General features: G+C 43.7%; 1 protein-coding gene across 1 annotated transcript in view; it reads right to left on the minus strand.

Moving 5' to 3' along the window:
• Positions 1–26,427, minus strand: part of OSBP2 (oxysterol binding protein 2) — a 140,176-nt gene that overhangs the window by 110,807 nt on the left and 2,942 nt on the right. Inside the window, exon 2 of the mRNA XM_056859290.1 lies at positions 5,185–5,393. Coding sequence (XP_056715268.1) covers positions 5,185–5,393 — 209 coding nt within the window. The remainder of the gene's footprint in view (positions 1–5,184; positions 5,394–26,427) is intronic.

A 26,427-nucleotide genomic window follows, 5' to 3' on the forward strand; every position in this document is an offset into this window, starting at 1 on the left:
ATTACACAGAACCTCTCCACGGAAACCTGGGTGAGTTCTGTTAATGCCAGCGAACAGAATGAGTCAGTAGCTGTGTCACATATGAACCACGGGGAGTTTAACAGCTGCTCTCAGAAATTCGGTTCAAAGCCTTAAAAATAACAGTATCTAAGTTTAGTATTTTAGAGTATTATGGTAATATTGAAAGAGAGCCTTTGAGAGACTGCCAGACTAACTCACCCATGTACATCTTGAACCCACACGCAGTTCCTCATGAGTGTAAAGAGAGGGGAAGAGTCGGCAAACACCCAGTTAAAAAACAGAATTGCCATCTCCCTGGAGTGGTGAGAAGTTAAGCAGGGATGGGCATCAGGCAAAAGCAATAGCATGAGATGGGCACATGGAATTAAAAAGCTTCACTTACAGTGGTGTATGTAATAAAAGTGAAAGTAAGCCAATGGTCATTAATTTCCTTTGCTGTCGAGGGGGCCCTCCTATTGTTCCATCCTCCGTATATGGACATTCGTATTAAAATTTAAGAAAAATGTTAAGTTCATAAAGAGCATCTCAACTCAAGCCCATCTGTGTACCACTTTTGAAGCTAATCCTTTCTTCTGAGACCGGTGTTTCGGCTCAGGACAGCCTAACAGCTGCCCCCACTAAACTCTAAAAAGGAGTTTTGCTAGGAGAGCAAAGGGATTCTTATGCTCAGAAGGATTCTACTGTCCAGAGTGGTAGACTCTGATCTGTAGAACCGGGTTTGATTCCCCACTCCTCCAGATGAGCGGCGGAGGCTAATCTGGTGAACTGGATTTGTTTCTCCACTCCTACACACGAAGCCAGCTGGGTGACCTTGGGCTAGTCACAGTTCTCTCAGCTTCACCTACCTCACAGGATGTCTGTTGTGGGGAGGGGAAGGGAAGGTGATTGTAAGCCGGTTTGATTCTGCCTTAAGAGGTAGAGAAAGTCAATATATAAAAAACAACTCTACTTCTTCTTCTGACTCAGAAAATCCACGTTGGGTAATGGATAGGAAATTGAGTTACAGGGCTGAATACACCTTCTATTTACACATTACTCGGGCCCACATTTGTTTTAAAAATAAAGCTACAGAGGTGTGGTCGGGGGGTCTTTTGTGGGGAGAACTTCAGATAATTTTGCAGGGCAAGCATCAAAATAGCATCATTGTGTAACAGCCCTATCATATCAGCAATACTTGTTTTTTGAAAAGCGCAAACCTCTAGGCAATCTAAAAAATTTTGGTTGAAGGACCCCCCCTCCCCAAGTGTAGCATTTACTGGAAAACCTTTGACTTTCAAAGCTTAGCAGAGACAAGGAAGCAGGAAGCTTTCATTCAAAAGACAGAAAACCAAGGAAGTGGCAGCCCCAAATGACAATGCCAAGCAGGCAGCTTCTGTTGCATAATGTATGCATCCATTAAGGCCAAGCAAACAAAACCACCAAACACTATGGTCAAACAGGAAGGTTTGTAAGGCATGAGTTATTAACAAGATTCCCCAACAGGTTCTCCCAAGGGGCAACACGATGTCTCATTCATGGGCACCTATGGATGCTGAGAGGGGAGTTTCCGCAGGCTGTTCTTGTGATCATCTGCTGCAAATGCTACACATTGTATGAAATCAGCAGGAATAATCACAGGTTACAAACATGCTATGAATGAGTTGGACCTCATGTTAATATGAGATGTAAGCAAAAGATGGTTGGGAGCATTGCTGGGGAGGGTTATAAATCCCTCTAATCCATGTCTAATGCTGCTGTCTTTTAAAGCAGTATGAAATTGGAACCACTGAATCACAGCCTCACTACTGAACTCCTAGTAAAAGATAACTACACTAGTTCACTGGATTGAGCACTGATTCCAACAGGCCTGGATTCACCAGTTGTGTAGTTGAGGGGATTGGAATGGCCTTGGGACAACTCACTCCGGCAGCTCATTCCTGACCCTGGGGGTTGAATGGGCTTAGGAGGCAACCAGCCCCCTATGCTGGCATAGTGCCACTTGTGGTGGCGCCCGAGGACTGACACAGCAACGTGGCCCATGGACGCCGGCTCAGCCTCCTGCCAGCCTCCTGCCAGTGCAAGGGCTCGCATCAGTGCCCAGGGAGGAGTTCCTGGGGTGTTCCGGGGGGTGGGACTGCTACTAGTCTGCCTCCTAACCCCTTCCAGCCAGGGAACGCCCCCCTCCGAAACAGCGTTGCTGCACAGTTTTTTTCTGGCACGGCCTCACTGTTCTCTATAGGGAAAAATTCCCCATTTTTTATTTTTAAACTTTAGAAAGGCTTTTTTTTAAGCCTTTCGGCAGTTGGGAAACTTTTTGGAGGTGCTGCAGCGGCGCCTCGGCTACGCCATCCCCAGCCACCGCAAAACTCAGGAATGAGCTGTAACTCTCCATGAGAAAGTTTTGTTCCAATTGCCTTCAAGACAGGGCTGTTCTAGCTAGATTGTAAAACTCAGCTTGCTTTCTCCTGCTTGTTCATACTGACAGGACACAGAAGGGGAGAGGAGTTTGCTACTACAAAAATGATTTCTCGCATTTATTAAAATATTTTCAGTTATGAGATTCATGTACATGGCTGATACTTTTGGCACTGAAGCACACAGCTGGGGGAAGCAAAAAAAGGGTTTAAAATTGGCCAGACAGAATATACTTTGAATGAAAGAAAAAATATGAATTGTCAAAGGACAGGAAAAGGGGTCTATGGCAGAGGAAGGGCAATGAAATCAGAAGAGGCAGGTGGTAAAAGACTCAGGTGGAGGAGCAATGAGAACTTCAGCAACTGCAATACTAAGAAAATTAAGACCTCAGGGAATCTACATCCAGGATTACGGCTTCCAATCCTAAAATTGGAAGGACTTCTATTCCCAGCTCTAATGTACACACCTGCCGGCTAGTACTTATAATGGTCCTATTTTTAATCACAGTGAGTGATAGGTGCAATACCATAACCAAAAGAAACAGAAACCACAGGAAAATCCCCAATATATCTTAGTGCATTAACATATCTTTCGGGATAGGGAACCCAATAACCAACCACCTTCCAATTATTTTTTTCTTGACATGGTTTAGGATCACATTTAGGAAATCTGGACGATTTGGGATAAATAAATCAGTTAGCCCAAATTAAACATGAATAATGGTGAGGAAGGTGCCTTTATTTTTCAGCATAAGGATTGAAAATTGGTTCTGAGGTGTTTTATTTATCAAATTGCAAACCTATCACAGCATTTTACCCCCTGAAATCATTTCAAAAACATATATATATACACACACACATATGGCCAACAGGCAATATATTGATTAAAGTCTGTACAATGTATTGTACAAAGCAAGTTTCACACTTTATGAAATGGCCCCACCATACAGGCATGCGAAGAGCAAGAAAAGGAAATAACAAAAATGCATTAGGCACTCTCTTCCTAGACTTGGCTAAAGCTCGGAGTAGTTCCCTTCTCCACTATAAATCTAAGCAGGGCATGCTAAACATAGTCCGGCCCAACTAGCAATCCCTATCAAGGCAAATACACTCCCTCCGCCTATCGACTACGCTTCCCCAAGTGCACAGCCATGTTTTTGCAGACCCAGACAGGCAGCAAACACAGAAGGTATACCAAGTCCCAGGTGGGCTGTGTTTTGCCTGTGTAAGGCGTTGACAGCTCACATCCTATCTGCAGAGCAAGTTTATTGCACAGGTTTACTTTATACCTGAGCTTTTGCTCATGTCTCCAAAGGGCAAAAAACTGAAGTCTGTCAAAGAAAACCAGCACTCTGAAAAGCTGAGAGAGCTGTCTTGTGGTGGCCGAGGGAGAACATCTGATGGCGGGTGGCTTCTTGAGAAGTCTTGCAGTGCTTTTTGGGCTCAGGAGGAGAATTACCACTTCAATCAGACCACCATCAAGGGAACCCCGTTCTGATATGTGGAAGTTCCTTTCCTCTGGGAGCTGGGGCATGTTAAAAGGTACCTTATAAAAAACAGGGCCCTTCATGAGCCCCTTAACCAAGGACTGATCGCTAATTTGGAGATGGAAAATATGTTTTGAAGATGCTTTATCGTTGGTATTTACACTCCTGTCAGATTGGCCAAAATATTTGAGAAATTTAACGTGTTTGAAGTGCATTAGATATAAAGGAACTCTAATATTTATGTAGTGGAACTCTGTGCAACAGTTCTGGTCTTTAGTAAATGATATTCAAAAGCTTATGATATACACATCTGAATTCTTTCCTATAATTTATTTGATGGGAAACACAAGCAAAGAAAAGCGAGCATGTATATTTAGTTTTAAAAAATTGAAACTTTGCAGCCAGAATATCAAAACCATGAGTATGGAAGCAATAAATGAGTCCGGGGTGGGGGGGAATAGTCACAAAGAGTTTGGTCTGTGATCGTAATGAACAACTTGACAACTTATATGTGGAAGAGGAAACAGACTCAAAAAGTTTATTTTTCTAATACCTGTGTTGTTTAATTCAATCAATACATTGACATGGTTTTTTCTAAAAATGCAATTGTGAAGTATCTTTTTCTTTTTGTCTGTTCATATAAAATTAAATTTAAAAAAATACTCCAACAATGTCCAAGTCTAGAAAGCCCTTATCATTCTACCTTGATTGAAAGTTACAATAGCATCCCTGTCATTCACATGCTAGCTTCACCACTCTAAAACAAAGTGTTTTTATCAAGAGGGCATAACACTTAAGACTGAATTAATTGAGAGCTTTCATACTGTATACTTTGCAAAGCACAAGGACAGAACGTTGTTCTTGCCTCTGAACACTGAAGTGATGCTTCTGATCTCATTTGGGTCAGACTCACAGCTACATGGAGAACCACTTCATTATGTTGGATTCGTCTAACCTATTCAAACTTTGAGAGCAAGCCCTTTCTGCTCTGCTGAAGAACTTAAATGCCTTGCACAACCAAACCCATGCAATTTCATCACCTGCACTAAACTCAGAATCCTTAATTCTCAGGGTGTTTTTTTTCCCAGAGCCACACCCCCAAGACCAGCAATTTCAATCAACCCAGCACTTCCACTGCAGCCCTCTTCCAAGAATACTGATGAGCAGCCCTTTTTGAATCTCACTCTTCCAGCACTTTCTTCCACTACCTGGGAAGGTCTGCGAGAGGGAGTGAGAGTTTTGAGGGATCTGTCCCACGTATATGCACCAAGCACCAACTCTACCTGACTGGTTGTCCCTCATACGAATGGCTTTGGCCTTAGCCAACTCCAGAGCTGTGACCCACCGCTGCCGTTCCACTTCTGAACTAGCCTTTAGATGGTATGTCCTTCCCCCGCTGGAAAGCACAATGTTACAGGAGTCTTCCGTGTCAATGTGGGCTGTTGACAGGTTGATGGTTCCTCGGCAAGTGTGAGCCATTTCAGCCTGGGTCCTGCAAAAATAGTAAAGGAGGGATGTAAATGCCCTAGATTTCACATCTGCATCCTTTAAAAGCAATTAAGTGGCCGCAACCAAGAAATAAACATTCCCCTGTCTGTGCTGTTTAAGCATTAAAAGTGGGAATTTGGCAATGCTACTTGAGGAACTCACTCCAGAAATTGATTAGTTTGACATAATTAATGCACCTAGGAAACACGATCACAGCTGTACCATAAAATACTATCTTCGTTGCAGAACCCGAGTATTGTTAGAAACAATGAATTTAAGTGCAGCAAGTTCTTGCTTTCATGATTACAAAAAAAGCTGAGCAAGACCGGACCTACACCTGTTCTCTACTGAAGTTCCAATAAAACTGTACTCTGTTTCTATGTTCATCAACAGCTTATAAAATCATTTTGCATACAATTACTAGTTCGCATATTTATTTTATAAGTCAGGGGTCACTTTAAAAAAGATCCGGAATTTAATAGATGCTGTGGAAGCAGGAGATGAAGCAACGTAAAGTTATGCAGAAAGGACAAAATTAGATGTTTCACCCAAACTTCCACTCCCTCCCCCCATATTATGGCCTGTTATACATGCTGCTGTTATGTTTTCAAACCTTTCTGCAATTGGAAATAGAAGCCTCTTTTAAAAAATGATGAAATCAGAGCTTTCAAATCCACTACCAAGTACCAAGAATTCATACACGTGTAACAGCCAGATTAGAAGCCCTTAATTAACTGCAATGTATTACAGTCTACATCATATAAAATACAAATCCCCCAAACCTGTAATTCCATAAAAACACAGCCAACCTCAACTAGAAGCAATTTTTGTTTGCATATGACGCGAGTTGTTTTCTTGGAAAACAATACTCCTGGGTAGGATGCATATGGAATCTTAGCAATGGAAGAATTCTCACTCCAAACCAACCCACAGAAGGAAGCAGCAGCTGCTGCGAATGCCTCTGTAAGTGCTCTGCCAGCCTAGCACTTTAGAGCCAGTTCTCCTGTGGGACTGAAAAGGGGATGGGAAGAAATGGGGACAGAGCATCTGCCCTGGGAGTGGAAGAAGCATGCCCTAAGGTGGGACAGAAGCGAGGGCCATCACCCCCGCACACACATCAGTGTACCCTTCCCCCACCCACTCACCTGAGTGCGCTGCTACCTGTGTTCCTGGCTGCACATGCTGCCTGGTGGCTTCAGAAAAGACTGTACAGGTGGTGCATAGTAGCAGCGTTCCTGGCAGCCATGGTGGAGGTGCTCCTGGCTGCATGCACCACCCAGTGCTGTAGGAGAAAGGGCGTTCAGGTGGCTGCAAGCTTGAGTGTGAGTGATGGGAAGGCTCACAAGAAGGTGAGGAAAGGACACAGGCAGGCAAGGGGCATGTAGGTGGGTGGCAAGGAAGGTGAGAGTGGAGGCACATGGTGGTAAGAAGAGGAAGGCCCCTGGGCACTTATGTTTTTTTAAAAAGCAACTTGATTCTGTCATCAGTAAAAGTAGTTTCCAGTGAAACACAGACACACAGGAGGCTCTCCAAGAAGCAACAATCTGAAGCCATCTCATCTATGCTATACACAAAGTCATAACTGTACCCTTCAGTGGCAAGCAGACTGGCATTTTAGATTTTCCTATCCAGCACTAGCATCTCAACGATTGCATAACAAGATGACATAAGCAGGTTTCCAAAGCCTCAAATTTGAGATAATCCTAAACAGGGGAAAAAATATGTACTGCCCTGAATTGCAATACAAAATTAGATTAACAATCAAGAACAGTTTGTCTACAAGCAAAGGGGCACAAAGGAAATGTGAAATTGCAGAATACTTTGCTGAACGAAGTCCTGACGGGCAGCTACACCAGTGTGTGACAGCAGACACAAAAAGTCATTGTAGGGTTCCTTAAACACCAAGACTTATTGTGGCAGAATTTCCCATGGACCAGAGTCCATGCCAAACCCCAGGTCCTCTTTGCAGGCAGGCACATTTGCCTGAAACATCTCTCTTTTTTTTGTACTAAACTCCCATCCGGAAGAAGAATTCTGAGGAACTTAATGGTTTGCTGTGTGACGTGTGGGATGGTCTCTAGTAAAACATATTACATTGCTCTTTCTGGATTTTTTCCTTAAAGGGACAACATAGGAACTTGCAATGTTTGCCTAGGAAGATTGTGATACTGCCAATTATTGCTGTTCAGAATGTCAGTGTACTCATCTTGCATATATTTGAGGTTAAGGGGTGACATGATAGCCATGTTTAAATATTTGAAGGGATGTCATGTTGATGAGGGAACTAGCTTGTTCTCTGTTGCTACAGAGACTAGGACACAGAGTAATGGATTTAAACTAAGAGAAAAGCGATTCCACCTAAACATTATAAAGAACTTTCTGACGGTGAGGGCTGTTCGATGGTGGAATGCGCTGCCTTGGAGGGTGGCGGAGTCCCCGTCTTTGGAGGTCTTTAAGCAGAGACTGGATGGCCATCTGTCGGGAGTGCTTTGATTGTGGGGCCCTGCATGGCAGGGGGTTGGACTGGATGGCCCTTGTGGTCTCATCCAACCTTGTGAACTTGTAAGAAAGGCCCATGCTCAGTTTCCTGCCTTAGGCTGCTTGCTCATTTACTGCTTCTCCCAGTCCCATAAAGACACCTCTCAACAAGTACTGCCAAAGTGACTTCTGCCACTGAGGGAAAACAGAGCAACCAGCAAAGAAGAGGTTAACAATGGCCTCAATAAAAGGACAAATATCCAAGTCAAGACGTTTCCTGCAACAGAACAGGGCAGCTTACTGATTCTATAGTGGACAGCACACCCATTTTGCTAACAAACTTGGGAAAATCAAAACTTTTAAGAATCTGTTCACTTGCACAGAAACTTTTAAGAATCTGTTCATGGCTACTAGTTAAAATGGATACTAGTCATAATGCATACCTATTCTCTCCAGCATCAGAGGAGCATGCCTATTATCTGAGGTGCTGTGGAACACAGGCAGGATGGTGCTGCTGCAGTTATCTTGTTTGGGGGCTTTGTACAGGCACCTGGTTGGCCACTGTGTTAACAGAATGCTGGACTTGATGGGCCTTGGTCTGATCAAGCATGGCTTTTCTTATGTTCTTATGAGACCAGGAGGAGCCCCATGGCACAGAATGGTAAGCTGCAGTACTGCAGTCCAAGCTCTGCTCACGACCTGAGTTCGATGCCAATGGAAGTTGGCTTCAGGTAGCCGGCTCAAGGTTGACTCAGCCTTCCATCCTTCCGAGGTCAGTAAAATGAGTACCCAGCTTGCTGGGGGTAAAGGGAAGATGACTGGCAAACCACCACGTAAACATAGTCTACCTAGGAAACGTCGGGATGTGGCATCACCCCATGGGTCAGGAATGACCCGGTGCTTGCACAGGGGACCTTTACCTTTTATGAGACCAGAGCACATGTGTGTGTGTGGGGGGGGGGGAGAGATAATGTTGCAACTCAAACAATGGGACACAGCTCAGCATTCAAATGCTCTTAAAACACCTGCCTCACTGAAGCAGAACTACACACTGGACTCAGTTGCAGGCATCAGAGAAGGATACTTTGAAAAACAGCAGAAAGATGAAGCAGATGCTACACACATTCTTCCCAAAGCAAGCAGTGGAGGGGCTCAGCACCAAGAACGCCTCTATATGTTTTACAATGAAATCAGATGCTTATTATATTTTGCTACAGTGCAAACTTTGAGAGGCAGTGTGGTATACTGGTTAAGGTTATAGACTGGGACCTGGGTACCCAGGTTCAAATTCCCACTCACACCATGGAAACTTGCTGGGTGACCTTGGGTGACACTCAGCTATGACCCTAGCTTCTATTTAGATGGGACGCCTCCAAGGAATACCAGGGTCATGGCGTGGAGGCAGGCAATGGCAAACCACCTCTGAATGTCTCTTGTCTTGAAAACCCTACAGACACCATAAGTGAGCTGTGACTTGATGACAAAAAAAATAGTGCAAATTAGGAGAACTTGTTTAATCTTTCATATGCATTGTTTATTATTAATATAATTGATACATGATATGATAAAAGAATTTGCTGCTCCCTTTTCAGAGGAAACTCTTAGATTACCTTCCATTAAAAAGATCTAAGTGTTGGAATTTTAAGTTACCTAAAGCAAAGGCTTTCAAAGAAGAAAGATAATATGGGCATTTAATGAAATCAGTTTTGATTCTTGCTATTAACCACCTTAATGATTCTTGCAGCGGAAAGTTGGGATGAAAGAAGATTGACAGCGTGCACATAGTTTTCAAACAATCACACATGGCAGGTGGCTTGTAAATGTGCCAAAACCTACATCTCATGGGAAAGTATCGGTGAGATCCTCAGAATGATGTGACAGGAGTCAAGGAAGCCAAAAGAAAGCAGCTAAGACTAAAGTTAGGCAAGCTAAAGCATTGAAGTTGGGATGCCAGTGAAATAATCCAGAACTCCACTTTGTGGCTGGCAGCCAACCTTTGTTGCATCACCGAGTCACTTGATAGCGGTGACCAAGGCAAGCTTGCAGGTCGCATGCCATTCCTGACGTGGACGCGCCTAGGCCTGTAGCCAGATCTCAGTAAGAGCTGTTTTCCTAGGCACACTTTATTGCTATACACACACACACACACACATATATATATATATTTACATCACTGTAAGGCACTTTGAGAGTCCATCTTTGACAGAAAAATAGAGTAAAATAAAATCCACGTATTCGTCAGCTGCAGCTCTCTCTCAAGAGAGAGAGTTATGACCTTCCCCCTCTCAGTAAAACTACATAGCCCGGGCATGTGTTCCAGCACCCAATGTCTTGGAACACAAGCCTCAGAAGGAAGCATGAAGCCAATGTGACCTTTGCCATAGGGACAGCTTGGAGATCCAAGTACACAGGAATCAGGATCACCATCACCTGCTTTGCTCTCTGAGAGAGCTCTTTACTACCAAAAAAAAAAAGGTAAGTAGAACTGAATCCCCAAATCTTACAGAAGTTGTTACATTTCTTGTAATCTGCCTAATTTTTACCCTATTCCAATCAGTGCTTTAACACACCAGGCATCTGACCTGAATGACAAGCACTAGCTCCGAGGTTCTCCTGCATTCCAGAGTGCTTTTACTTGTTTCAGAGCAAGACATGTCACATGATATCTTGAGGACTATGGAAATGCTGCATCACAGAACTCTTCGTTTGCTTCCATAGCCATCAAGTGGTATGATTCACAGACCCAGGGGAGACAACCAGGTGCTCTGCCGCCCTTATGTAAACAGACTAGGTTTGTCCTACTTTTCCTCTCGCGAATTCCTCCATTAAAAGTGTTATAAGTTTTAAAAAATTGTACTGTGATTCAATTCAAAATGTTAACACCACGCAGGCAAGAGCACTGGGCCACCTATGTGCATAAAAGGGGTCCTCCCATCAGTACATACAGCTTCTCAACGAGCATTAGAGCCAGAAGAGGTGATGCAAGACAGATAACAAAAAGTGCAATGGCACATGGAGGAGTACTCATGTTACTGCAGGATGCACCTTTGTAGCCAGCATCCAATACTTGAGGTGACAAGGATCCAATTACATAGGCTGCTAGCCTAGGAAAATTAATATTGCAGTAAGTCAGGTAATGTGGTATCACAGACCACTGTCTTCATCAACATCAAATCCTTGAAGTGGCAGGTTTTATTTATTTATTTGGTTTGATTTATAACCCGCCTTTCCCAGCAAAGCCAGGCTCAGGGCAGCTAACAACATATAATGATGATGAAAGGCAGCAGCCTGATCTGCCTACTGGATGCTACCCTTGTTTAGAATCGAGAAAACGGTCTCCCAAAAGAACTTTCCAAACTTTGACATTTCAAGCATATTGAAACAGAAAGCATTCCACAGGGAAGTATAATTACTACAATATCATAACTATATAGCTCCCTAGAGACCAATATATTTTTCCTGCAATAGAATTAAAAAAGGTGAGCCCTGTGGCGCAGAGTGGTAAGCTGCAGTACTGCAATCAAAGATCTGCTCATGACCTGAGTTTGATCCCGATGGAAGTCGGTTTCAGGTAGCCGGCTCAAGGTTGACTCAGCCTTCCATCCTTCTGAGGTCGGTAAAATGAGTACTTAGCTTGCTGGGGGTAAAGTGTAGATGACTGGGGAAGGCAATGGCAAACCACCCCATAAATGTAGTATGCCTAGTAAACTTTGGGATGTGATGTCACCCCATGGGTCAGTAATGACCTGGTGCTTGCACAGAGGACTACCTTTACCTTTTAGAATTAAAAAACTAAAATTAAAATAAGGCTGTTTTAGAAACATTAGTATGAAATATCAGTGGTTTTGCTTTTGATGCACAGCCTGAACCATGATTTACTGTTTGAGTTTTGAAAAAGTCTCAGCGGCTAAAGTTGGCATGACCTGTAATTTACTTTACAATTGGGTTAGAAAGTATTAATTCGATCTTTGCTACCTGTAGAGGGAGTTTATAAGGCTTGGTCCTCTGAAAGCATGGCCAAGTGAATCTATTTTTTCTGGTTTTCTCTAAAATAAAAGGCTGAGTACTAAAAAGTTCCAAGCCTTTGAAATGACCATCCTCATTCTAGCTTTAGGGCCAAAAGTGAACATTACACTATCCACACGGTCACCATGGAGACTGAGTTTTATTGATAAAGTGGTAGACTTGAGCCAGGAACAACACATCCTTGGAGAAACAGCTATTTCCTAGATTTTTGACTGTACAATCTGCAACATTCATAGCTGTGTTTGTTGTTTCAACAGTTTAATGATTTCAGACTGCAAGGCATTTGCCAATTTGATCCCTTCCCATGAAATTAAATTAAGAATGGGACCTTTCCATGGCAATAACTGGTATTGTAATGGAATGACAATCTGCAGATTTACGTATGAGCATTCATGAATACTGTTAGATCAAATTTTCTCCCTTTCTTTTCAACTGGAGCACAATGTCTTATATGATTCTCCCTGCATGGCTTCCACTACTAAGTACATCCCTCAACCAGTTCCAAATAGGAAAGAATGGTCTTCCTGTTTTTTGTACATACCTTCAATTTTACATAGTGACAGAGACCCCTGGGAGACCTTCCATAATTTGGAAGACTACCGGCTCAACTGATTCAAAATGCAGAATTCTCAAGCATCAGATCCAATGACTTCACATTTGATTCCCAGTGGCAGAAAGGTAGCCTTAGAAATATTCTGCATTTTCTTGTTTCACCCTTAGTGGCTGTAAGTGTTCCAAGGACAATCCTGAAATTCCCTACCTGAAAGTCAGGAGTCATACAAAATGCTGAAGCCAAACAAATTAACATTGCTAGCCTTAACCAATGCATTTGTTCTGTTTCCCATATTGCAATTACTGCCAGGATGGGCACTTGAGATTCCTGAAGGAGAAGTAGAACATGAGAGTAATGGATCCTGGCACAGCAGACTTCACAGAGAACACACTATGTTACATTTATATGTAACTATGTTTGCCAGAAGTTGATTCTGCAAAATAAAAGACAGCTATTTCCTTCTCAACTGAGGACAGCAGAGTTGCAAAACCAGCAAGTTGTAAATACACAAAGGCTACATATGGCAGCAACAATCACATGTTGTCCTATTCCATCTGGAGGTACATATACCCAGGATTCTGTGTATGCCATTATCCTGCTAGGGTCCAAGTAAGGCAACAGAATAGCCTAAGTGGGCTCAAATTCTTCCATAATATCATCAGCTTTCATATTTTAAAAATCTTGTTTATTAGTTTCTAGTTTGTGTGTTTGTGTGGGTTAAAAGTGTGGAGGGGCAATGCCCTCACGAGTCTCAGACATCAGAGAGGTGAATGAATAAGATCCAGTGATCGTAGGTGAGACAGGGCTTTACTCCTCCCATGACTGGCAAAAACAAAGTGATGTAAAACAGAAAGATCTGCAGAACTGTGAAGCAAAAAATATGAAAGGTCTCAACTTACCTAACTTCTAAAACCTTTTTCAAACCTTCTTTAGTCTTCATATACAACTTGCACATGCTGCCTATATGGTATTACATGCCCATCCATTGCAGCCTGCATTAATAGCTAGATGGTTGTAAATTCCCCAGGTAGTCTGCATGTGGGTGCTATGCTTGAGATCACTGTTTACTTCCTAAGGAAGTTATATAACTGAAAGAAATCTTGCAGAGATTCCAGTGTGTATAATTATGGTTGCCATGTCAACCCACTTTTGCTATGACTTTAAATGGCAAAGAATAGTTCAACTCCACAGAAATACTTTCTTGCTTTTGAGAAGGCAGCAACAAGATACATCCGAATTTGTATTTCACTGACCCATAAGCACTAAGTATCCAATCAGGCACACACAGCATTCCGGTGTTACAGAAAGACACCTTGAATTTCAGTTCTGGGGACTGCTGCTTCTCAGAGATTATGGAAGGGAACAGTCGATATCCAACACGGTGATACTCACTCAGTGGTTCAGGAGCAACATGTGGCTCTTTGACAAGCCTCTCGTGGCTCTTCTCAGCAGTGTTCCCCAAATATGGCACCTGCCCTACTTTTCAGGAAAACGAGCAACGCCCTTGCCTGGTAGGGCTTGCAGTTGGCAAGGGGTTTACACCTTAACACAGCCACCACCAGAGGAAGAGGTAAGCTGCAAGTCTCCCTGAGGGGAAGGCTTCATGTCAGGGACGAAAGTAACTGTGGCTCTTATGGTTGATGGTAATTGTGAAAAGGTACATTGTTTACTCACCGAGAAGGTCCTTTCCGCTCTGAAGTAGAAGGTCATCTTGTGATCATTGGGTGTTTCTCGCTCCCATTACTTGGAGAGGCAGGACGAAGTTAAAATTGACTTCCTGTCTCGGGGCGAGGAACGCCCACAGATCCAGTTTACTACTAAGAGCTCATGAGAGACAATCAAACAAGTAACAGATTAAACAAAGAGACAGAAAAAACACCTCCTGGGCTGTATGTTGTCTTATCAATGTCATGAACTACTACAAACTTGTAAACTCTTAAACATAATTGTGTAACAAGGTAGAGAAGTTGGGCTAACTAACAGATAGCCACCCTTGGAAGATGAGGTACATCTCCGGGTGGGCAAGATGACCTTCTACTTCAGAGCGGAAAGGACCTTCTCGGTGAGTAAACAATGTACCTTTCCCGCTCTGAAGGAAGGTCATCTTGTGATCATTGGGATATCCAAGAGCCCTTATTCTGGGTGGGGAACTGAATCCTCATCTTCCACTACATGCTGAAGAATGCGTCTACCAAATGCCGCCTCTGCGGAAGCTAAGGTGTTTATACGGTAGTGCCTAATGAATGTGGAAGGGTTGGACCAGGTGGCGGCCCTACAAATTTCTTCAATTGATGCCTGTTTGAAGAAGGCGGCTGATGTGGAGGTACTTCGTAAGGAGTGTGCCGTGATGCCCCGAGGCACCGGGGTGCCAGAAGCTAGGTAAGCTTCTTTGATGCAGTCCCTAAGGGTTGAACTGATCGATTGACGAGACATAGGAAGGCCTCTGTTGGGGCCGTTGAGGGAAATGAAGAGAAATTCAGTTTTCCTAAGGGAGGCTGTTCTGGAGATATATACATGTAAGGCCCGTCGCAGATCCAGAGTATGCCAGGCTGCTTCCTTGGGGTTGGAAGGGTTAGGACAGAAAGAAGGAAGATTAATGTCCTGTGTTAGATGGAAACGCGATTGGACTTTGGGAGTAAAGGAGGGATCAGTTCGGAGAACCACTCTATCTTTGTGGAAGACACATAAGTCTTTGCGGACGGAGAGGGCTTTCAGTTCCGAGACTCGTCTGGCAGATGTGATAGCTATTAAGAAAAGGGTTTTCATTCTAAGAAATTTTAGAGGAACTTCCCTCAGAGGTTCAAAAGGTTTGGAAGTGAGGGCCGTTAACACTGTATTGAGTCTCCAGGTGGGAAAACGGTGCGTTGCCGGAGGGGTGGACTGTTCTACTCCTTTTATGAAGGCTTTGACTTGAGGATGAGAAGAAATGGGGATTCCATCGATAGAAGGGCAGATTGATGCGATGGCCGCAATCTGTTTACGAAGAGTAGCAGCTCTGAGCTTTTGTTGGACGCCGTCCTGTAAGAATTGGAGTAATTGTGGAAGGGAAGGGGAGGTAGGGTCGGTATGTTTGCGGAGGCACCATCTAGCAAAGGTCTTCCATGTGTAATTGTAGATTCTGTTGGTTGACGGACGTCTAGCCTGTAGGATTGTGGAGATAACCTCTTGGGAGAGGCCAAGGGCTAAAAGCCTGTTCCTTTCAATCTCCAGGCGGTTAATTGAAACCATCCTGGGTCCGGATGGTACATGGGGCCCTGTCTGAGAAGAGTGCGAATGGTTGGTATGTGCCATGGAGGTTGAACCGACAGTTCCATCAAGGCTGGAAACCAAGGGCGGCGCGGCCAGTTGGGAGCTATTAGTATGATGTCCGCCTTCTCTTGGCGAATCTTCCGTATTACCTTGGGAAGGATGGGAAGAGGAGGGAAGGCGTAGAGAAGTCCCTTCGGCCATGGGGACAGTAGGGCATCCACTTGCTCCGCTTTCATGTGGAAGAATCTGGAGAAAAAGCGAGGAACCTGACGGTTCTGAGCGGTGGCAAACAGGTCCAGGACTGGTGTTCCGAAAAGCTCCGCTACTTGATGGAAGGTCTGGGGATCCAAGGACCATTCTCCTTCGATGATCGGTTGTCGACTCAGCCAATCTGCCTCGAGGTTGTGGGTCCCCTGAATGTGTTCCGCTTTTAGAGAAAGGAGATGCTTCTCCGCCCAGGTGAGGATGGCGGTGGCTTCTTTGTTCAGTGTTCTGGATCTTGACCCGCCCTGCTTGTTTATATGGGCCTTGGAGGCCACGTTGTCCGTTCTGATGAGGACGTGTTGATGGTGTAGTATGGATTGAAATTTTAGAAGGGCCAGATGGATAGCTTTCAGCTCGAGGAGATTGATATGCATCTTGGACTCCGAGGGAGACCAGGTGCCCTGGGTAAAGGTGCCTGCGACGGTCGCTCCCCAGCCCACGAGGCTGGCGTCGGTGAATACCTGTATCGGTGGAGGATGAAGGTAAAATTGGCCGCCTGTAAGATTGTTGGGGTTGGACCACCAATTTAGGCAGATTCTGGCATCGGTGGTCAAGTTGATTTGTTTGTCTATCTTGTGGGCGATGAAGAGCTGAAAGGGCTGAAGGGCGTTCTGCAGAGGTCTGGAGTGGAAGCGGATCCATGGACCCAAGTCGATGCAGGAAATCATCGAACCAAGGAATCTTGCAAGAGTCATGAGACGATGATGAGGTGCTCTGGCCAATGCCCTTGCTGTCAGGGCCAAATTGGATGCCTTATCCTGTGGAAGAAACACTTTGTTTAGGTTGGAGTCTATAATGGCTCCTAGATGGCGGATGCGTTGAGATGGGACCAAGGAGCTCTTGGATTTATTGATAATGAAACCGTGTTGTTGTAGAGATTCAACTACGCGTTTTGTGTGATCAGAAGCTAGGGCGGCCGATGGCGCACAGATTAAGATGTCATCAAGATACGGGTGTAATTGAATTCCATCTCTTCGAAGCAAGGCTATGATGGTGACTAATATTTTGGAAAAGACACGTGGTGCAGAAGCCAAACCAAAAGGTAAAGCTCTAAACTGGAGGTGCAAGTCCGAGTAATTGAAGCGGAGAAACCTCCTATGAGCAGGATGAATGGGAATGTGAAGATAAGCTTCGGTCAAATCTATGGAAGACATGTGGGCACCAGGACGAAGGGCTTCCAGAATGGACCGGAGGGTTTCCATACGGAATTTTTTCTTCTGGACAAAGCGGTTTAGGTATTTAAGATCAAGGATCGCTCTCCAGTCGCCGTTCCTCTTAGGGACGGTAAAGAATATGGAATATATTCCAGTGGACCTTTCAGGGAGTGGAACCTCCTCAATTGCCCCTATGTGAAGTAGGTGAGATATGGCCCTTAGGGTAATCCTATGTTTGTCTGGTTTTTTATAAACTGGGGAGATTTGGAACTTGTCTCTGGGAAGAGACTTAAATTCTATGAGGTAGCCGGATTGAATGGATTGTAGAACCCAGGAGTCAGCCTGAGAGGTGATCCACTGAGGAAGGAAGGCCTGGAGCCTACCTCCCACGACGGGATCCTTATTGTTTGTTGTTTCTGGGGAACTTGTCAAATTTGTCAAACTTGTCCCCTTTGAAGGCCTGTGAGGGAGGTGGTCTTCCGAATCGGTTAAATCTGCGAAAGGAACCACGCTGGGAGGGCCAGGAGGGACGCCTCTGATCTTGCCTGAACCTTTGGAGGGTATGGGAGGAACGAAAGGTTGTAGGATAATGAGTGGGTCTGGATTCTTTTCGTTGGTTCTTTAGCATGTATCTGTTTTTGTCTTTGGTATCTACCAACATTTTGTCTAGCCTTTCCCCGAACAATTTGCCTCCCTTGAAGGGGTGAGCCAAAAGTAAGGCCTTGGAACGGTAATCCACTTGCCACGGTCTGAGCCATAGAGCACGGCGTATGGCTGTATTAGAAGCTATTGCTCTGGAGGAAAGGATGAGAGCATCCAGGGAGGCGTCTGCCATGAAGGCAGAGGCTTGCAGAACTCTAGATAAGCCCTCGGCTACTCTCTTATCAGCAGAGGGGAGGAGTTTGATTAGCTTCTTGGTCCAAGCATTAGTTGCTCGGGCCATCAGGGCAGTGGTAGTGTTAACCTGTATGGCTAGTGCGGATGTCTCATGTACCTTTCTAGAAAGGAAATCCATCTTTCTATCTAACATATCCTTGATAAATCCTCCTCCATCCTCTGTGAAAAAATCTGATGTTTGGAGCGCAGTTACTGCGGCGTCCACTATGGGGAGCTCTAACAGCTCCATGGCATATGGAGCCAGGTCATATAATTTTTTGGTAGAGCCTGAAAACTGCTTATTGTGTAGGGGTTTATCCCATTCTGCTCTTATAAGATTTTCAAAATGTACAGGGAGAGGAACCTTAACGATATGAGAATCTCCCTGAGGAAAATAATCCTTGCACCCCCTGCGTTTGACCTTGGATTGAGGTTCTTCAGGGGTTTCAGGCTCACTTAGGAGGTCTAGGGCAAATAAGGCCTTAGCCAAGAGAGAATGGTAGTCTTCAAGTTGAAAAAGTCTGGGTTGCTGTTGTTGAGTGGAGGGAAGCTCTTCATCTGAAATGAATTCTCCCTCCTCCAATTCCTCGGGTAAAAATTCCCGGCTGGCCACAGAATCATCATCTCTAATGGTCAGGTCGGGTCTCTTAGACTTAGACTTGAGGGCAGCCTTAGTTAACCATTGTGGTTTGGGTTGGCTGCAGACTGGATCCTCTTGAGAGGATGAAGAGGATTGGGAAGGGGATTGGGAGGAGGATTCCAAGTTATGGGGATCCCCAACCTGGGTGCTAGATTCTCCCTTCTGGGCCGTGAGGACAAGGGCTTGCAGTTTAAGAAAATGATCCTCAAAGGTGCTTTTAATTAAAGATTGAACCCTTTCCTCAGTCAAAGGGGCATTAACAGGGGCCCCACCCTCGGCCGAGGGGGGGGGTACTTTACCCTTCGAAGAGTCTGCCCGCTTGTTGGAGGAGGAGCCGGCAAGGACCTTAGAGGTCGATGCGGCACTCCTTTTAAGATGGCGGCGGCGGGTCGTCCTGTTCCCGCTCTTTTTGTCTTTTTTCTTCCCAGCCGCATCCGGAGCGGCGCCGCCATTGTCGGGCTTGGGGGGGGCTGGAACATCTTCCCCTGAATCGCGGGCCGCGAGTCCGCCAGGGCGGCCGGCGGCAGAAATAACTTTAAGGGCTGCGTCCCTATCATTATCGGAAAGAAGCTCAACTTCTTCCGAACGACCGGCGGAGGCGGCCATCTTGGCCTCTCTCCCACAGCCGGCTCTGCCCTGACGCCGGAGCAATGCAGCCGAAGCCGCTAAGGTCCGGGCGGGCGCTAAAGACAAACGGGGGGGGGGGGAACGCAGACAGGGAAAAACAGAAGGAGGGAGGGGGGGGAACAATTCCGGAGAAGAAAGGAGTAGGAGAAATTCTTTTTTAAATTGCAATGCTAGTCCCAGCAAAGGCTGGGGCGTCCTCTCTCCGTGGAGGCAGGAGAAAAACTGGATCTGTGGGCGTTCCTCGCCCCGAGACAGGAAGTCAATTTTAACTTCGTCCTGCCTCTCCAAGTAATGGGAGCGAGAAACACCCAATGATCACAAGATGACCTTCCTTCAGAGCGGGAATGCGGCTCTTTGCAAGCTGCAGAATGAGGATCGCTGGTCCAACAACTAATTAAGTAGTACCGCACGCTTGAGCCCCTTTGATGCTTCGTCAACCATAAGGTTCTCTAATAATAAACTGTGAGATGTCGCTTATCTTCATATTTATCTAAAAGTTTTCATTTGTCTATGGAAATTTAAAGCCATATTTTCCTTAAGTGATGCTAGAGGGAAAGCATAATATTTAAAAGAAAAAGATTTCACTATGAACTACTTTTCACGGGAAAAGGAAGTCATGCTAGGAAAAGTTGAGGGCAGCAGGAAAAGAGGAAGACCCAACAAGAGGTGGATTGACTCAATAAAGGAAGCCACGGCCCTCAATTTGCAAGATGTGAGCAAGGCTGTCAAAGATAGGACATTCTGGAGGACATTGATTCATAGGGTCGCCATGAGTCGGAAGCGACTTGACAGCATTTAACACACATGAACTACCACAAATGTCACAAAGGCTGCCTGGATCCCCCCCAACCCCCAATTCGCTATTGAGAAGCAAACAAGCCTTATTTTCATACAAACACACACCCCCAATAGCAGGATTCCATTCACTTGTAAAGATTTGTGCACCGCAGAGCTCATAACCTAGCTAATAAGCTAATGGAGCCTCTTACAGTGCCAGCCCCACTCGTAAAGCATCTGTAAAATAAAATTGACGTGGGTTTTAAGGTCCCTCTCAGTCCTGATTACAAGAAGGCTGAGTGAGTTCTCGAAGCCCAAAAACATTGCTAGTCAGAGAGACTGCAAGCCATTTCTTAAGAATAACCTATGGGGATAAGCATTTCATCACAGGACACTTGATGTCTTTGTGAGCACCAGCCTATGAACAAAGCCTCTCCGCCTCAACCAAATCCAGATGTCAGACAAGGGCCCCATCACATGAAGTTACACAAGGGGAATTCCTGAAGTGTGGTTATGGCAGAACAGCTGTTTTTTTAAGACAACAGCTGCTAAATACTGTGAAGGGACACTGCTTGACAAATTAGTAATCTGAAGGTATCATAGCTGTATCTGTAAGGCCAACCACTGTTACAAACTCTGCTCCTCACAAATCCATTTACCTCAGAGAAACCTGAGACCTATCCAATGAACATGTCCAGAGATTCCAAAAGAGATGCATTAGGACTGAAGCACTTTTGTGATGAGCACAAACCTGGTATGTTCTCAGTCTTACACATCCCCTGTCTATTTATTTCCCAGTAAACAGGGTTCTAAATCAGAATTACACCTTGTTTAGATTTGTGAAGGTGCTCACATTTAGACATTACAAGCCAGAATGAGATCCAGTTTAGGAAGTCTTCAATCACAGCTTTGTTTGTAGAGGGGAGGAGGGAAAGAGCATACAAGCCAGGTTCTTATCACAAATAGACTCCTATTTGTTTGTGAAATCTAAATGCTGACAGAAAACTAAATGCAGACAACAACCATTAGCTTACATTGTTTTCCTCTTATTTAAGTAAGGGCTCAACAAATCCCAGGCACCAGGTCACCATGGTGCCTAGAAATTTCATTGTGGCTCCTAGTATTTTGAGGAGCGACTTCATTGTAGTATGTCTCAGCAATTCTCAATGGAAATATAGTTTCCCACTTCGCATCAGAATGTGGTGTTGTATGGCATGAAGTTCATGTCACCACTTGTTTAACATGTAAATGTAACATCATTAAATGGTGGTGGGTGAACTGATTTCTCAACTAGGTGCTTTCTATATTGGCTCAAATATTCAATTGGAAGGAACTTTTTAAAGCACTAACGGAATTATGAGAAACTGGAGAGATGTTGGGCTAGTGTTAGCTAGGTTAGCTTTTTGTTATAGAACCAGGGTTATCTTTATATTTATTTATGGTCACAGCATTAATACCAATAAACTGTAAAGAAATTAGGATTAGGTTTTGTGGTAGCAATACTTAGAAAATATGGTTATAGAAATACGAAACAAGGCTGAAAAATGAGCCTGGCACCTAAATTTTTTGGACTGATTCCTATAACAAAAGAAAATTAGTCACTCCTTGATCTAAATACTTTATCCTCATCAATATTCGTCAACCAAAACATAGTTATACATAATTTATATATTACTTTTTGCATACAAAATGCTTGATCATTTTTCTCATTTATCACAGGAATTCTGTGGGGCAGTTTTGTAATGAGGCAGTGGCTTATTCAAAGATCTACAAGCAACATGAAGGCACATCTCTCCCCCACACGTCCTCTGCATATGTGATTTGCTGCTTATTCTTTTAATATAAAAATCTACAAAATAAAGCTTTTACTGTACTTTATTGTGAGCAGCTTTGAGAGCAGTGTTAGACTAAGAACGCAAAGTACAAATGCAATGAACAAAATATATGTTTCCCTCGAATGTCCCAGGGTGATTCTTCTCCTCCACAGCTGACCTTGTCCTCCTTCTCCCCTACTGTTTGTATAAAAGCCGTGTAAAGGGATGATGCTTCTTCCAGGTTGGCTGGCTAGGTTAAACTACTGCAGCTTCTCCCAGGTTCGAGCACTTGCTTACCATCTTCCTGTCAACATCACAGACTGCCATATTAAAGAAGTAATTTCAGGGGTTGTTCTATTTCTGTGTAACATATATTAAGCAAACAATGTACATACTTGGAGCACAGGCATTAATTTACTTGTCAGCATTTGGCAAAGAAACTGCTGTAAGTATTATCAAGCCACATTCCTAATGTTTTGCAAAAGCAAATATAGCAGCCTTCCATTTAACAGATTGAGCGGACCAGCCACTGCTGATGGAGGATCCTTTCAAGGACTGCAGCTGGCTCAAAAGACTTTCAAGATGAATTACATAGTTCTACACAATAAATCAGTGCATATCTCCTCAGATTCTTATGCCAGGTGGTGCCAGAGCTCTAAATCATGCTAAACCATGGACATTGGGCATTGCTTTCAGTTTTTGCACGTAAATCATACGTAACCTAAAGGGTTGCCTCAACAGATCAAGGAGCAAACTTTCTAGGTTCTGGCTATGCAACAGCATCAACTTTTGCTGTTCTTTAACAAAGATTCCCAGACCAGATTATAACAAGTCCCCTATTAAAGGTGAGGGGCAGGAGAACTTCAATCCCCTTCAAGTTAAAATTCAGCTGAGAAGTGTTCAGTTATGATTTGGCATCAGTTAAGAATAGAAAATTGTTAGACACAAGGGCCATTTAACCAATATAAAGTGTCACTATGCAAGTTTGAGCCACAGTGTGAATGTAAAATGCTTGAAGACGAGATTTCACTCAAAACAGGTGAAACCTTCACTTCATCTAGATTGAACATTTCTATGTAAGGATCTCCAGCATTAGATAATGATAACCACTACACCACACTGGATTTAAGAGCAGTGGTTATTGGAGGTGGACTCTAATCCGGAGAACCGGGTTTGATTCCCCACTCCTCCACATGAGCGGCAGACTCTGATCTGGTGAACTGGATTTGTTTCACCACTTCTTCACATGAAACCAGCTGGGTGACCTTGGGCTAGTCACAGCTCTCTTAGAGCTCTCTCAGCCCCACCTACCTCACAGGGTGTCTGTTGTGGGGAGGGGAAGGGAGGGTGATTGTAAGCCAGTTTGATTCTCCCTTAAGTGGTAGAGAAAGTCACCATATAAAAATCAACTCTTCTTCTTCCTATATAGCAGATATATACATTATATTTAATTCTGCTAATAGGTACTACTATGAATGGATAAAGACTACTGAAGTCCAAATAAAATGGACTAATAAATAATTGTTTTTCAAGACCTCTTGCGTTTGGAGAGTCAAAACAAGTACAATAACTAGTGTGATAAGTTGCCCTTGCCCATAGACTGGTTGGTAAAATCATCCTTTATCAAACACTTGTGACGTTCAAGTACTTCTGAATAAGGTTTGCCTCAATGTCATATGGAACTATCAAGTGATGCTCTGGAGATTGGCAGTGAAAGTGAGGGGAACTTTGTGTAAGAGAGTTAAATTCTGTTGAAATAGGTAAGTGGACACCCACATCCAAGGCATATTATGCTCAGTTCCTTGGATGCAGTAAATTTTTTAAGCCACAGGAGATGGGATGTACATTTTTGTGTGCCTTGAGGAAACCCAAAATATATACATTACTTTCTTATCAAACTCAATCTTATTTTACAGCTTTAGTAACATAAAATGTATCATCCATAACTTCATTTATGCTACTTAAAAGTATCAATGCCTTAGTTTTGTTCAATCGAAGATTTAGCAAGAGCACATAATTTTTTTGTCTTCATAAATTCACAAGGTTGGAAGAGACCACAAGGGCCATCCAGTCTAACCCCCTGCCATGCAAGATCCCACAATCAAAGCACTCCCGACAGATTGAGAGCCTTGATTGAGTCCCGACAGATTGATTGATTGACAGTCTTGATTGAGCTGAACCACAAATGCACATAATCTAAATAAAATGTCAAGTTATGAATTCACCTGATGGGCAGTGTGTGTCAAATCGAAACCAAAGCTAGCATTCTTAGGACTGCTGGTGAAAGAAATGCCAAAACTGATTAATGTTTTATCACTTTCAGAAAACATGCAGAGCAATGGCTGTCTCCCCGCCCCCTTGAGCTGGGAACCTTGGGTGTTTGCATAGGATGTTTGTGAATGAAATTAGGCTTTCTCCCACACCCATCCCATTCACAAATCAGCAAAATATACATGAACATGGATAATTGCCTGAATATCATTAATTAGAGCTTTGAAACTGCCACGGCTGCCCTATATCATATTAGCAATGGCATCCATTGACTGTGATTAATTTTATGAAAACGCCGAGTCTTTAAAAATGGAAGATTTCCCACAGAAACATAAAGCACTGGAAAATTTTCCATCTAACATCTGAGCAGTGCTCAAGGTTGCTATTTTTTAAAATGATGACACAGCAGCACATGAAAGCAGAGAAGGTTAAGGTTTGCTGAGCTCAAGACAGGGGGTGGGAGAGAGAGAACAGCGCACATATTCATGTGACAGATGGGAAGAGATCTACTGTCAGGTTAGGCTATGTTGTATTGCAACAGAATACAGAGAGGAAGACAAAGGTCAACAAGCCTTGGTTGTCAAAATGGCCGGAGAATCAGGAACTGTGGTCCCCAGGGCTCCCCCATCCATATATAACGATGTAGTAATTCCAGAGTGCAGCCATGCAACAAAAATAAACAGGAGTCTTGTGGCACCTTCCTAGTCCACAAGTACATGCTGGAATAGTGTTGTTTTAAGGTGTCACAAGAGTCCAGTTTATTTTAATGCAGGGTCTTCCGCTAGTTTAATACCTGTTGCTGGAAGAATAGGAAAAGAATTGGCCGTCAGTCCCACTTTTAGACTCAAAACGGTTCTTAAAAGTTATGTCCTTCTTTTCTCCCTAGAGGAGACCCAAAGTGCCTTATCACATCATACTTTATCCTCATAGCAACCACCCTGTTGGGTAGGTTAGGCTGAAACACTGCAATGATTTCAGGGTCACCCAGCGAACTTTCAAGGCAGAGAGGGGATTCAACCCCATTAGTCCCAGATCCTAGTTCGACACCATAAGCACCACATTGCACCAACTCTCAGTGATAAGTAAGTGAACAGCAGCAGAGATCACTGTTCCTCTCGGTAACCAATGGCATATTAAAACCTGCAGTAGACTCACCACTTTTACCTCCAACAGATTTTATTTCATATGAACCTTCGTGATGTAACAAATAACCTAATCTATTTTCTCAAAGGGAAATGCTTGCCATAGTCACACAACTCTCTACATTTGACATAACACTGTACCTCCCCCTATTTGGCATCTTCCATGAGCGACTGGAGAATCTCACACAACAATCCTGAACACGTGCATCTGGAAGTCCCACTGGATTCAACGAAATTTCTACCACAGATGTGCTTAAGCATTTAGCCTGATTTGTCCAGATTAAATTAGAATGGGAATGAAAATTTTAAAACAAAGATATGTAATGCTCCTTCCCCATATTTAACAGTCACTACACACTTTCCTGAGACGGAAGTCTGAAAACCACTGTTCTAGGTTAAGTATTCTTAGTACAGCACTCAAGTAATTGTATGTATTGCAATGGAATAAGAAGGCAAGTAGGCAGCCTCAAGCTACAACTAATTTCAGTGATTGACTCCTAAAATACATGTGCATAAGTGTGCACAGGCAGCCTGTTTTCCTGCACTGGGCTCAGCATGCAAACATGTGCTACAGGATGAAATATCAATGGGTCAAAATTTTCATTTTACACTTGCAACGTTTTCCCCTCAGTGACATGCTCATGTCAACAGCAAACAAGCTAGCATATGGAACTACAAGCATATAAAAACCTCATGACAGAAGTGTGTGGTATTATGCATTATCTTTGTACCAGCTGCAGCAATGTGCATCATCCTTCCCATCCCAACTTCCAAACGCTTCACACAGTAGATCTACATGTAGAATCTGTTTCCATCTGTGGTTTACACAATCTAGATCAGAGCAACCAGAAGTTGGCCAGTAATCCTAATTGTGTCACTGTATTCAAGAAAGTTTACAAAGAAAAGCATTAGCAAAGTGACGGAAGTTTTTAGACTATTCTATGGTCAACTTTTGAGAGTACACTCCTGTTCCAGGTATGAATGCCTAACAATATCCACTTCAGGTTTATATAACATACAAACAGTTCTGCTCCTCTCAAGTGTAAGAAAGCATAGCACCACAGAGACAGGTGACAAAAAAGCAGCTCTGTCAAAAACCACATGTTGACACTGATGAAGTTTTCAATTACAGGTTGCTGTAAAAGCAGCCTGCCTTTTCTTCCATAC

The sequence above is a fragment of the Euleptes europaea genome, chromosome 13 (genome assembly GCF_029931775.1).
Source record: "Euleptes europaea isolate rEulEur1 chromosome 13, rEulEur1.hap1, whole genome shotgun sequence".
NCBI classification, from domain to species: domain Eukaryota; kingdom Metazoa; phylum Chordata; class Lepidosauria; order Squamata; family Sphaerodactylidae; genus Euleptes; species Euleptes europaea.